At 41.9% G+C, this 14,356-nt stretch overlaps 1 protein-coding gene across 4 annotated transcripts in view; it reads right to left on the reverse strand.

Annotated features, from left to right (window-relative positions):
• CFAP91 (cilia and flagella associated protein 91) overlaps positions 1-14,356 on the reverse strand; it is a 35,986-nt gene that overhangs the window by 3,413 nt on the left and 18,217 nt on the right. For all 4 annotated transcript variants that reach the window (XM_081940257.1, XM_081940256.1, XM_081940254.1 and 1 more), the window contains 2 exons: positions 9,017-9,163; positions 6,436-6,657 (listed from right to left, as the gene is read on the reverse strand). In XM_081940257.1, coding sequence (XP_081796383.1) covers positions 6,436-6,657; positions 9,017-9,163 — 369 coding nt within the window. The remainder of the gene's footprint in view (positions 1-6,435; positions 6,658-9,016; positions 9,164-14,356) is intronic.

Here is a 14,356-nt window from a genome sequence, read left to right on the forward strand (position 1 = left end):
GCTTTATTGCGCAGGTCATAAAACAAAATGTTATCTGAAAGTGATTTATTGCACATGCGTCACACATTCCAGAACTAATTCCTTTGTTCTTTGTCCGATTGCCAGGGAGCTGGCAACCGGAGCTTTTATTATCAAAATGTAACCAATTAGTTATTTTCTATTTTATTTTATTATTAAAGTTTGTTTATTAATTAGAATACTTCTCAAAGACTTTTATTTTATTTTCTTAATATCTCAAATGATATGCTGAAGGGAATCAGCCCGGTCCATTGATCTCAGACTTCTCCAGGGTGTTTTTTTCCCCCCTGACAACTTGGTTGCAGAGGTTGGTCGATGATACAAGCTGAGATGGCTACAATTTATGGCTGTATTTTCCCTTCGTGCTATCTTAAGATAACCGACTAAGGCTAATTAGCCATGTCGAAAAAAAAAGAAGAAGAAAGATGGGACAAGCACAGATGGATCAGCTTCTTCTGACAAGGAGGCTCCCTCAGACACAGAGAAGCAAGATCAAAACGTGCTCAGGAACAACAAATTCCTTCAGGTGCCGAGCCAGATGTGGGGGAAGGAGCTACAGGACGCGAGATCTACGAAACGAGGTCAGTGGTTCCTCCTTCTAAAATATCTCCAGGAGATTATGAATTTTGGGGGGCCAAGCTAAAACTTCCCACTTTACCAAAGACACTCCATTCCCAGACCCTCGCAGATTATCAGACACTTGATGAATGGCAACTGCTGGCAGAGAAAAAATCCTCCCACGCAGAAAGCAGATTTTATGAATCCTCCCCAGATGATGACGAAGAAATGCAAAGCTACCTTTATCAATTAAAGCGTTTTGAAAAATATGCTAGGGAGGCGAGAGAGTGCTTTGAGGAGATGAAGAGGAGTAGGAGGAGGTCCCCCACTCCCAAAATGTCTGAGGACGTCATCTTGTCTTCAAAACAACAGCCTAAGACACACCCCACAGAGTTCATTGGTCAATCAGAACAAAGAGACATGTACACGTCACCGAGGTCACGTGGTCCCTTTGAGTCAACTGAAGTTCCGCACACGTATAGACGGCTGCAGCCAAAAAGTGAGGCTGCACTGCCATCTGCTGGCGGAGAAAAATTATTACAGCAAAAGATGATGCAGCTTCATGAAAGTTTTAAAGAATTAGCTATGAGTCCTTTAGAAGCCAAAATTTTGCCTCCAAAGGTTAAGTCTTCAACACCCCCTGGTGGTGCTGAATCCTCCCTAGATGGAAAAAGGCAAAGCCAAAGGCGAATTCGAGGAAGCCAATTTGATGTTGCCACGCAAAGGCCAATGATGCAACCCCAGCATCCCCTGGTTCAACAACCAGCTTTGCAACCAGATCAACAAATTGTTCCGATGCACATTCCTCAGCAGGTATTCACAGTCACCCCCTTGACTGGTGAGTCCAAATTAAAGGAGTCAGGAGAGAATTATAAAGCCTGGGTCAGTGAAATTGCGCTCTTGCTTCGAAGAGAAGGCACACATTCCATGATTTTTAATCCTCCTCCTCAGCCATGGACACCTGCAATGAGAGACCTGGAAAACAGAGCTATCACGACTTTGCTCATGTCAATGGAAATTGAGATCCAAGGTATCTTTCCACCTGATGCAACTGCCCAAGAAATTTGGGCTATTTTGGAAGATTGCTACAGGCCCGTTTCAATTGAATCTTCATGTTTGCTCATGTCTGAGTTCCATGGTTCGAAGTTGAAACCTGGTGAACGAATTGGTGGACATTTGACCAAACTGAAAAGAATGAGAAGTGAATTGAGACAAAATGGCCATGTAATCGATGATATCCAAATGATTAGCATCATCATTAACTCATTGAATTATGAATGGAAAGATGCTGTTGCAAAGATTAACTACGTGCCTATTGCTCAACGCACAGTTAACCACGTTTGCAGACTTTTAGTGGAAGAGGAAGCTATCAGGTTAGCTACACCACATCTGCAACGACCTCCAGCATCAAAGGCTCCAGCCAGACGTCCCTTCCGAGGAAGAGGCTACGCTCCAAGGATGCCAAAATGCTACACCTGCAACCGTGTGGGACATGACACCCGGGATTGTCCCCAATGAGTTCCAGCTCCCGCCACGTACCAGCCCAGAGGAACAGACTCCAGAGGCAGAGGTAGAGGCGGAAGACAAGGTCGTCGTGGTCCAAGGCGTGATCCACAAGCTCCACTTGTAACACTGGCCATAACCAACGTTCCACAACCTGATCCAAAGTTCGACAGACGTCTTTTGTGGACTTTAGATAGTGGAGCAGCTGTGCACGTTACCCACAGAAGGGAACTTTTCACAGAGATGGGCGAACCAGAGCCCGAGTATCGAGAACTGTATTCCTTCACCAACCACACTTGCAAGGTTATGGGAAAAGGAACTGTTTACATTGAAGAGCTCGATACACACATCCCTGATGTTTATTACATACCTTCAGCAACCAGTAATTTGCTTAGTCAAAGTCACTTGTCTAGAGATTTAAAGTTCCAGGTTCACCACCTCGAAAAAGCAAGTTACTTAGTTAAAGATGGAGATATTATTGCTGAAACTATGCTGATTGGTGGTGTTTATTACTTAAAGCCAAAGCCTAAAGGGCAAGCACAGGCAAGTATGCAAACTCCAAAAAGGCACAACGCAGACCCAGAGAGAGTTGGCCCAGAGAGAGAAAACGTTACTGTGCCAAAGGCTCCTAAAGCCAACAAACAGAGAAAACAAAAACAGGTTGCTCAGAGCAAGCCTGAGGGTCCTCATGAAACTGTTAATGTTGAGAATTCACTAACTGGTAAACCTTTGCATTCCAGGTGTATTCACAAGTGGCACAGAAGATTGGGACATGCCAGTTTCCGTGTTCTTAGAAAGATGCCGGAGTTCGCAAAAGGTTTGGATCTAAAGGGGTGTAAGGTGTTTTTGGATTGTGCGGTTTGCAAAAAGGCTAAATCCAAGGCGACTGCAATTCCAAAACACGCTACACGCCGGTCAACACGCATTTTTGATTTGGTACACACTGACATAGTGGGTCCTTTCCCACCAACACTTGGTGGCAGAAAGTATTTTTTAACAATTGTAGATAATCATTCTAGATATGGATTTGTATATCCTATGAAAGAGAAATCTGAGACCTTTCAGATCTTTAAAGACTTTGCAGTGTTTGTTTCTACACAATACCAAGTTCGCATCGCCAGAATCCAGAGTGACCGTGGTGCAGAATTCATGTCTCAGCGTTTCCAGGACTGGATGCGTAAGAATGGAATTCTTCATCAGACATCTGCTCCATATACACCGGCTCATAACGGAGTCGTAGAAAGAAGACAAGGGGTTCTACAAACCATGATGCGTTGTCTTCTAGAAGATGCCAATCTCAGTAACACATACTGGGGTGAAGCAATCAAGTATGCAAATTACATTGTCAACCGTACTTGGAGCAGTGTAATCAATCAAGCACCTTTCTACATGCTGTATGGCTACAAGCCTGATCTCAAGAACCTCCACATTTTTGGTTCATATGCTATGGTGAACAGTCCCTTAAGTCAAAGAAGAAAGGGAGGTACAGTAGCAAAGAGACTGAGATTTATGGGTATTGATGATAATTCAAAATGGTACAAATTCATTGATACTAAACATGTGATTGTCATTTCACAATCTGCTAATTTTGAGGAAGATATTGACTGGTCCAGGATTCATTCCAATGATCCTGAAGTTTATTTTCCTAGAGATGGTGTTCCAGATGCCACGCAGCCTGATGACAATTCGCAGGCAGATATTCCTTCTACCAGTCCTTCACAACCTGATGTTCCGTCTTCGCAAGCCGCAGATGCTGATGCTAGCGACGAACGTGAGGACGAGGATGATGATGAAGAAGAAGAAGACGACTGGTCTTTTGCTCCTAGACGTTCCAAGAGGGCCACAAAAGGAATCCCTCCACAACGTTATTCATGGCAACTGACAAAATCACCATTACCTTTGATTTGCAACGTTACTCTTCCTCCTGAGACATTCACACAAATCAAACAGCTTCCTGATTCAGAAAAAAGACAAATGGTATGATGCAATGCAGGATGAAATGGACAGTTTAAAGAAACTTAATGTATTCACACCTGCAAAACCTCCAGCAAACAAGAAAGCCATTGGCACTCGATGGGTCTACAGAATCAAGAAGAAACCAAATGGTGAGTCTTTATACAAAGCTAGACTTGTAGCTCAGGGTTTCGCTCAACGTTATCCTGAGGACTACACAAACACTTACTCACCAACAGTCAGAACTGAAAGCGTAAAAATTGCTTTAACCACTGCAACTATTCTTGGTTTAGAAGTTTTCCAATTTGATGTGGACACAGCTTATCTACATGCAGACCTAGATGAAGAGATCTACGTGAGAAGCCCTCCAGGATTCCGAAAGCAAGAAGGGGATACCTGGTTCCTGAACAAAGTCTTTATGGTCTGAAACAGTCAGGTTTAATGTGGTATTTATGTCCTACTGACAAACTAAATTCAATGGGCTTTATTAAGTCCGAAACTGATGAATGCGTGTTCACAAAAAGATCTAACAATGCATATGAGATAATTCTTGTTTATGTTGATGATATTGTTTATATTGGTCCAAATAAGAAAATGAGTGAGATTTTTGCCAAAAGTTTGCAGAGATACTTCACACTAAAATCTTTAGGACACATTAGCACTTATTTAGGTGTTCAAATGGAAAAGACACAGAAGGGGTTTAGTCTTTCACAAGAAGAGAAAATTGACCACATTCTACATCATTGCAACATGAAAGATGCTAGCACAACAAAGACACCCATGCAAACAGATTTTCACAACTTAACACATGAACCAAGTCCTGAGTTCGAGGATCAAACACTATCGTTCAGTCATTGGTTCACTATTATACATTAGTAGTTGGGCCAGACCTGACATCGCACTTAGTGTTAATCTTTTATCACGACACGTAGGTAAGGCAACACAATTTCATTGGTCATGCATTAAGAAGTTGTTGAAATACCTGAAACACACCAAACACATGAAGTTATTGCTAGAACCAACACACACTGATCAACCAAAGTTAATTTGTTTTGCTGACGCCGACTGGGCGAGTGACAAGAAGTCACGCAAAAGCACTTCTGGTTACATGATGTTCCTAAATGGTTGTCCTGTTTACTGGCAAGTGAGAAAACAGAGTTTTGTTTCATGTTCATCTACTGAAGCTGAATATGCTTGTGTTTCAGATGCTTGTAATTCTCTAACGTGGTTTGATGCTTTGATCACAGATATCTGGACACGTCCGATTCGACCAATCACCGTGATGGAAGATAATGTATCTGTGGTTTATATTTCTGAGTCACATTTTACAGGTTCTAGGTCCAGACACATTGACATTCGTTATCAAAACACAAAGCAATTAGTTAAGCAAGGTTTTGTTAAATTGCAATATGTTTCTACACATGATCAGATCGCTGATATGCTTAACAAACCACTCGCCACAAATCAACACGAGTATCTGCGAAAGAAGATGTGCCTTAATTGATGATTTGATGACGTCAGCCCAGACTAGCAAAAGAAGGGGTGTCACGATGTTAAAAAGTTTGCTAGGCCTGAACTGACTGAACTGACATTCAAGAGTTAAACTAAGAAAGCTTTATTGCGCAGGTCATAAAACAAAATGTTATCTGAAAGTGATTTATTGCGCATGCGTCACACATTCCAGAACTAATTCCTTTGTTCTTTGTCCGATTGCCAGGGAGCTGGCAACCGGAGCTTTTATTATCAAAATGTAACCAATTAGTTATTTTCTATTTTATTTTATTATTAAAGTTTGTTTATTAATTAGAATACTTCTCAAAGACTTTTATTTTATTTTCTTAATATCTCAAATGATATGCTGAAGGGAATCAGCCCGGTCCATTGATCTCAGACTTCTCCAGGGTGTTTTTTTCCCCCTGACATTCCCTTCCTAGCCAAGAGGTCTTCCCAGGTGGCCTACATGCAACACTAACCCATTGACAACTCCTAGGTCTCTAAATGAAGTAAATCCTCCTTATTGATCTTACTGTTGTAATGTTTCCTATTGGTCTTGTGTAAATAAGTAATTGTACTTTAATCACCCTCTCTGAAATACCCCACTACTATTGTGATTAAATGCAGAGCATGATCCAGATTTAATCTGCCAATGAAGAGGCTAAAGAAGCATTTAGTGAAAACTGGATGATGTGAGATGAAGATGATAATACAGTGCTACTTCAGCTGTAAGTTATGTCCACTTTCAACAGTTTGACTTCCTCCTTGTCTTCTTCACAGAAACATTACCTCTGCACATACTGGACACAGGATTAAGGCATATTGTTGATGTAATCTGAACAAATTCAATTGTGCCATGACCTACCTTAAACCCCCTTGAGCATATTTAATAGTATTTCCCACACTTGCCTGTCTAAAGATCTCATCCTCTTCACGTCTGCGTCTCTCTTCCACCTGTCGACGTCCACTTTCCTCTGCTTCCCGCATTTGGCGCTGCCTTTCTGCTAACATAGCAAAAGCATGTATTCTCCGCTCATCCTGTAGTCGAATCAGTTCTTTAGAGAGGAAATCCAACATATTTGCAAGGACTCTTCCTTCTACACGAGCCAAATGCTTTTCCATGAGAGACATCTAAGGGGAGTACAGGAATATTTCATTCCTATTTAATTTGTTTATCATTTCAGTAATTTTATCTGCTTTTCAGAACTAATGTTTTAAAAAGCCCTCTGCGTTATACTAAAATGTGAGTTATAAATCCATCAACATCATCTTGAATGAGTGATGTCCAAGCCTAGAGTCTGACACCAGAATTTGACACCCTGAGGGGGGGACTGAAATTATTTTAGTTCTGATATCATGAAAATAACCAGGCTTTCCTGAACAAGTCTTTACATATTTTCACAAATAACAATTGGCTTCCAAAGTTTTCCTCAGAAGTGCTAAACAATATAACAACAAAAAGTAGATATTGTAAATTTAGAGAATTTGATAGTTATGCTTTATGTTCTCTAATGATTTCTCAGCAACCATTGCTTACCTAACTGAGCCACTACAAAAAAATAATTGGGGAATAATTCTGAGATGTTAGCTTCATTTTTTTCATTTTAATGTTTTAGTTTAGTTTTACTGTAATTTTTATGAATATTTCATAGACATTTGCTCTTTAATTCACATAACAACATTGAAGAAGAACACTAGAATATTTATTTTTAGTATTTCAATTTTGATGTTGGACTGAACAGAACAAGTGATTTCCCAGGGATGTAAAATTATAGATTGATGTACCATAGGAATGAACTTCCCTAACACTCATCCCAACCTTCTAACTCAGTGCTTCTCAATTATTTTCTGTCATGCCCCCCCTAGGAAGAAGAAAACATTTCGCGCCCCCCCCCCCCGCGTGACTGTAAATAGTATAATTTGTCTATAAAATTGTTATAAGTACACCTCTGCATAACATAGCACACCGGTCTTTCCTCGTCTCCCACCGTAGTCACATGCTTTCTTTCCTCTTTCCCTCTTACTTGTCTATCCTTCCTTCCACCCTCCCTTCCTCCTTCCCTTCCTTCCTGCCTCCCTTCCAGTTCCCTCCTTCCTCTTTCCCCCTGCCTGCCTGCCTTCTTTCCTCTTTCCCTATCCTCCTATCCTTCCTTTCTCCCTCCCTCCTTCCCTGCCTCCCTTCCAGTTCCATTCTTCCCTCCTTCCTTCTGCCTCCTTCCTGCCTGCTTGCCTTCTTTCCTCTTTCCCTCTTGCTTGTCTATCCTTCCTTCCACCCTCCCTTCCTCCTTCCCTTCCTTCCTGCCTCCCTTCCAGTTCCCTCCTTCCTCTTTCCCCCTGCCTGCCTGCCTTCTTTCCTCTTTCCCTATCCTCCTATCCTTCCTTTCTCCCTCCCTCCTTCCCTGCCTCCCTTCCAGTTCCATTCTTCCCTCCTTCCTTCTGCCTCCTTCCAGCCTGCTTGCCTTCTTTCCTCTTTCCCTCTTGCTTGTCTATCCTTCCTTCCACCCTCCCTTCCTCCTTCCCTTCCTTCCTGCCTCCCTTCCAGTTCCCTCCTTCCTCTTTCCCCCTGCCTGCCTGCCTTCTTTCCTCTTTCCCTATCCTCCTATCCTTCCTTTCTCCCTCCCTCCTTCCCTGCCCCCCTTCCAGTTCCATTCTTCCCTCCTTCCTTCTGCCTCCTTCCTGCCTGCTTGCCTTCTTTCCTCTTTCCCTCTTGCTTGTCTATCCTTACTCCCTCCTCCCTTTCTTCCCTCCCTCCCTGCCAGCAGCTCCTCCAGCATCCCAGCTGGAAGCAGCAGCACAACAGTCGCCGTTACCAGGGGCGAAGGGGTGGCGGTGGCAAGATCGGGCGAGCGCCGCCCCTTTGTCCCTTCCCCAACAGCGGCTGTTGCGCTTCCGCTTCCAGATGGAATGCTGGCGGTGGAGCTGCTGGCGGGGAGACGAGCTACCTGCATAAAGACGCCGCCGAGGGCATGGCAGAATATATCCCGGCTTGAAGTGGCAGCGCTGGGGACTGCTCAGAGACTCATCAGAGCCGCGGGCTGGAGCTGTGCAAAAAGTCTGCTTGGGCTGGGGGGGGGAGGGAAGCCTGGGACAGCCATGCTTCCCTCCCTCCCACCCCCGCCCGAGCAGGCTTCTTGCACAGCTCCAGCCCGCGGCTCCAATGAAAATCCACAGTCCAAAGTGCTGCCACTTCCAGGCGGGATATATTATGCCTCGCCCACGCCGCCGCCGCCGCCGCCGTTGCACCCAGATGGAAAGGGAGCCTTCGCGCCCCCCTTTATGGAGCCTCGCGCCCCCCCAGGGGGGCGCGCCCCACTATTTGAGAACCGCTGTTCTAACTATTCTAATTAACACCAAAGACTGAAATTGGTTGAAAACTGCCCTGAATACCGTATTCTTCCCCAGATGGCAAGTTGCCATCATCAGCTTCTGTTGCATATATTTTGCAAAAATAATTTACTATAAAATCAATTATCTCCATTTATAGCCAAACCTTATGTTCATGCAAATCCCGCTGCCGTTGTAAGGCCAAAGTCACTTGTTTTTCAGCCTTCTTCAACAATTGTCCATCTTCCTGAAGTGCATGTGTAGTGCGTAACTCACAAATCAATTCTAGACGCTTTTCCTTTCCTTCAAACATCTGTTTTTAATATTGAGAAATCCAAGAACATGATTGATTTAAGATAAAGTCACAGTGAATGACATCTTCCAAATTTGCTTAACTTTTTAAACAAATATTTATAATAAAAATATTTTAATGAAATGACAATAAAACATACATAAATATATAAAATACAGCAACTCATTCTTATGGTTTCTATTCTTTGTCAGGATACCCAGATAAAGTCTATGTAAGATCATGCAATATTGGAATTCAACATTATGCAAGCACAAGCAATAGAACAAAGTCAAACTAGAGTCTTGGACTTTAAGAGAGCTAATTTCAATAAACTTAGAGCTTGGGAAGGATTGCATGGATGAGAATCCTCAAGTGGAAAACAACTCAAGAAGCTTGGGAAATTTTGATATTATAAAAGCTCAGTTTAGCACAATACCAGGGAAGAAGAAAAATAACAGCTATCAAAAGAAACCAGCATGGCTGCATAAAGAACTCTCTGACAAACTGAAAGACAAAAAGGACAAGTATAAAAAGTGCAAAGAGGGACACATAACTAAGGCAGAAAATCAGCAAATAGCCCGAGCCTGTAAAGATAAGGCTCATAATGAACAAAGGCTTGCAACAAAAGTAAACATTACAAAAAAAGCTTTTTTCAACATGTTAAAAACAAGAAAAAACTCAAGGAAATGATTCGTCCATCGGTGGGAGAAAGTGGCAAGAAGGTGACAAGCAACAGGGAGAAAGCAGAACTACTTGTTTTTTTTGCATCTGTCTTTACACAAAGGGAAAAAACAGTCCAACCTATCAAAAACAGCATCACAAAAAACATATTAGGAACATAAATTAAAATAGGGAAGAAAATGGTAAGTGAGCACCTGTGTACCCTAGACAAGTTCAAATCATCAGGACCAGATGGATCTCAGAACCGCTGAACTATATCTTTCAAAGATCGTGGACCACCGGGGAACTGCCAGAGGACTGGAAAAGAGCTGATGTAGTTCCCATCTTCAAAAAAGGGGAAAAAATAGATCCAGGAAACTACAGACCTATTAGCCTGACCCAGTGGTGGGTTCCGGATCCTGGTGCAACCGATACGGTGCAACGGGCTGGGAGTCCACCACATGCACGCATGCAGCACGTGCACACGTACTTACCACCCGCGATGTTCCGCGACGCTCCAATTGCTCGGCGGAGCGTCACGCAAGCGCTGTAAGCTCTGTGGCCATGCGCTGAAGCCCTGATCAGCTCAAATACAGATAAGGATGGCGGGAGGACGGGTGGGCCCTCTGGAGCATCGTACCAGAACAGTACCTGGTGCTCCCAGAAGGCACCGGTACGCCTGTACCGGGGCGTACTGGTCGTATCCCACCACTGGCCTGACCTTAATACCTGGGAAAATTCTGGAAAAGATAATCAAGCAATGAGTCAGCGAACACCTAGAAGCAAACAAAGTAATAACCAAAAGCCAACATAGGTTTGTCAAAAACAGATAATGTATTGCATTCTTTGACAAAGTGATAAAATTAGTGCACCGGAGGAATGCTGTGGATATAATTTACTTGAACTTCAGTAAGGCATTTGATAAAACCTACTATTTGATAAGATAGAAAAATGTGGGTTAGACAGCATCACCACCAGATGGATTCGTAACTGGCTGACCAACCACACTGAACGTGTAGTCCTCAATGGAACAGCATCTACATGGAGGGAAGTATGCAGTGGGTACCCTAGGTCTCTGTTTTAGGCCCAGTACTCTTCAACATCTCCATCAATGGTTTGGACGAGTGGATAGATGGGGAATTTGCAGACAATACCAAGATGGCAGGAATAGACAACACTCCAGAAGATAGGTTTAAGATTCAGAAGGATCTTGACAAATTTGAACATTGGGCACTATCTAGCAAAATGAAATTCAGTGGTGAAAAAAGTAAGGTTCTACATTTAGGCAAGAAAAATAAAATGCACAAGTACAGTATCTGTGCTACCTCACTCAATTGTAGTAACTGTGAGAGGGATCTTGGAATCCTAGTGGACAATCATTTAAATATGAGCCAGCAGTGTGCTGCAGCTGCCAAAAAAGCCAACACAGTTCTAGGTTGCATAAACAGAGGGATAGAATCAAGATCACGTGAAGTATTAATACCACTTTATAATGCCTTGGTAAGTCCACACTGAGAATACTGCATCCAATTTTGGTTGCCATGATGTAAAAAAGATGTTGAGACTCTAGAAAGAGTGCAGAGAAGTGCAAGAAAGATGATTAGGGGACTGGAGTCTAAAACATATAAAGAACGGTTGCTGAAATTGGGTAAGTCTTATTTAATAATAATAAGGACTAGGGGTGACATGATATCAGTATTCCAATATCTCAGTGGCTGCCACAAAGCAGAGGGAGTCAAGCTATTCTCCAAAGCACCTGAAGGCAGGACAAGGAGTAATGGGTGGAAACTAATCAAGGAGAGAAGCAATCTAAAACTAAAGAGAAATTTTCTGACAGTTAGAACAATTAATCAGTGGAACGGCTCATCTCCAGAAGTTCTGGGTGCTCCAACACTGGAATTTTTTAAGAAGAGACTGGGCAACCATTTGTCTGAAATTGTATAGGGTTTCCTGCCTAAGCAGGGGGTTGAACTAGAAGACCTTCAAGATCAAAACTCTGTTATTCTATTCTATTCTAGCCACAGAAGAGTAGTTTTGGGTATTTTTCCTCAACACTCATGAAAGTCTTACTTCTTCAGGTTTGCAGCTGTGAAAAAATAGAATGAATGAAAGAAGTAGAATATGTTGCTTGCAGTGAGTTTAAATTGCTCCTGCAGCATGCAGCATGCAGTCCATAAGTCATCCCCAGAAATGTATAGAAATACATATATTCCATCATATTATATCTTATGAACTGGAAAGGAAAGAAAGCAATTACAATAAATGATCTTGCTTTCCCTCATTGCTACCTATTGGGCAGCTCCTTAAAGGAGAATCCATATACATAAAAAAATTAAACTCTGAAGAACCTCAGAAGTCAATGTGTGTCAAAATGTTAAAATACACCTTAATTTCTGTTTCTCCTCCCAATTTATCAATCTGTATTGAGAAAGAAAGCCATATGCTCAACAAATAATCATGCATACTTTTAAAGATAGCTCTTCATATTGGATGAATTAATAGGCATTAATTAAGACTCTTATTTATCTGTAACGCAAAAGAGGAGAAAGCATACGGGTAGTTCTCACTTATCAACTGCCACATTTAGTGACTGTTCAAAATAATAATGTTAAAAAAAGCTTTGCAACCAATATTTGCATTTATGAACATAGCAGCACCCTGTAGTCGTGATTGTCATATGTGTGTTTCACTACTTGTGACAATCAGAGTTAATAGAGAAGGCAGAAGTAAAATTGTAAGTCGTAGTCATGTGGTGTATCATTTAATGACAATGATGCTTTGCTTAATGACTGAAGGGGTAGTGTGGTTGTAAGCCCATCACAGTTATGTGATTTTTGTTTAACAATCTGAGCGCTTAGCAATGAAGTTCCATTCAAAAGTGTGGTTGTTAAGCAAGGACTACTGGGGCATCAAAGTACTTTAGACTGCAAAGGATAAACAAAAGGATTCTTATGTGGAAACAAGAAGTCAGTTTTGGTAGCTTATGTATTGTATTTTTAAAGATTTATATCCTACCGTTTCTCCACCAGCTCAAGGCTGCCTACTGTGCCATTCTCTTCAGTTTATTCCAATAACAATCCTGTAGGAATAAGATGTACTTTTGGGTTGCTGTGGGAATAAACTGAACTGGGAAAGCATTAATGGATCCAAACTCTTCTGTATTCCGAAATAGCTTTTAGGGCATCCTAAATTACAGTATATGCTCCAATAGCTTGCAGACTATCCTGGAAATGCCCTTATTCTGTTAGGTGCCTCAGGATTCTGTTTTTTTAAATCATATTTTCTTTATATCAGGTTTGAATGTATACTTACTCCTTCCTTGAATTTCCTATTTGTCAAAGAAGGTCTAGTTAACCATTCCTTGACAAAATACTTAATTTTTCAAATTAAATCTGCATTCAGGGTACCTTTATATGATTGTACCGTATTTCCCTTGTTTCATCTTCTTCTTGTCCTAGGTTTAACCTTACCAGACAGCCCCACTATAATGAAACTGGCTTTCTCATTACCTATCTGATTACCTTATTTTTTCTTCTAATAAACACAGTATTCAGTTGTTGCTTTTATATTTTTGTTTTTATCTCCAAAACTATTTTATTTCCTTCAAAATCTATTCAAATTTATTGTGGATAAATCAGAGTAAATTACAGTATTGACCAACCATGATCAGAAATGAAAATCTGAAATTATTGCAGAATAAATAAGGTTTCTCATGGTTACTGAATTCAAAACATTTATACTTTTTTATTATTATTTATTTATTTATTTACTGAGCGCTTATAGACCGCCCCCTCTCCCGAAAGGGACTCGGGGCGGTGTACAGTCCATATCAGAAATACATCATGAATAGCTATAAAATTAAACAATTAAAATTATTAAATAGATAAATAGATAAGAGGAGGATAAAAAGGTTTAAAGAACTGTACAGCTAAGTAAATAATTTAAAACCCCAACAAATATCCCATAAAATTAAATTTAAAAACAATCCCCCTAAAAAAACCAGTTAAGAAATATGTTTGCCAGGAGGTAGACGTTATAATTATGCCAGGCCAGCCAGTCGGAACAGGTGTGTCTTCAATTTTTGTCGGAAGGAGCGGAAGTCGGTGGTGGTTCTAATGTCGGGGGGGAGGTCATTCCAGAGGGTTGGGCCCATCACAGAGAAGGCCCTACTCCTTGGTGTCGCCCGTTGGCATTGCCTAGTGGACGGCACCAGGAGAAGCCCCTCCCTGTGAGAGCGAATTGGCCGCAGGGATGTGTGTGGGAGGATGCGATCCCGCAGGTAGCTAGGTCCTGTGCCATGGAGCGCTTTAAAGATGGTGGTCAAAACCTTGAAACGCACCCGAAAAACCACAGGCAGCCAGTGCAGCTCGCGCAGGAGTGGTGTTACGTGGGAGTACCTAGTACTCCCCATGACTGCCCGCGCGACTGCGTTCTGGACTAGCTGCAGTCTTCGGGCGCGTCCCAAGGGAAGCCCCATGTAGAGAGCTTCTTCTTTGCTGCTTAAGCTATTACAGAGTTTGGAATACAAAGGAAAAAGGAATTAAAACAGACTAA

The sequence above is a fragment of the Natrix helvetica genome, assembly GCF_964273705.1.
Source record: "Natrix helvetica genome assembly, chromosome: 2".
In the NCBI taxonomy this organism is placed as follows: Eukaryota; Metazoa; Chordata; class Lepidosauria; order Squamata; family Natricidae; genus Natrix; species Natrix helvetica.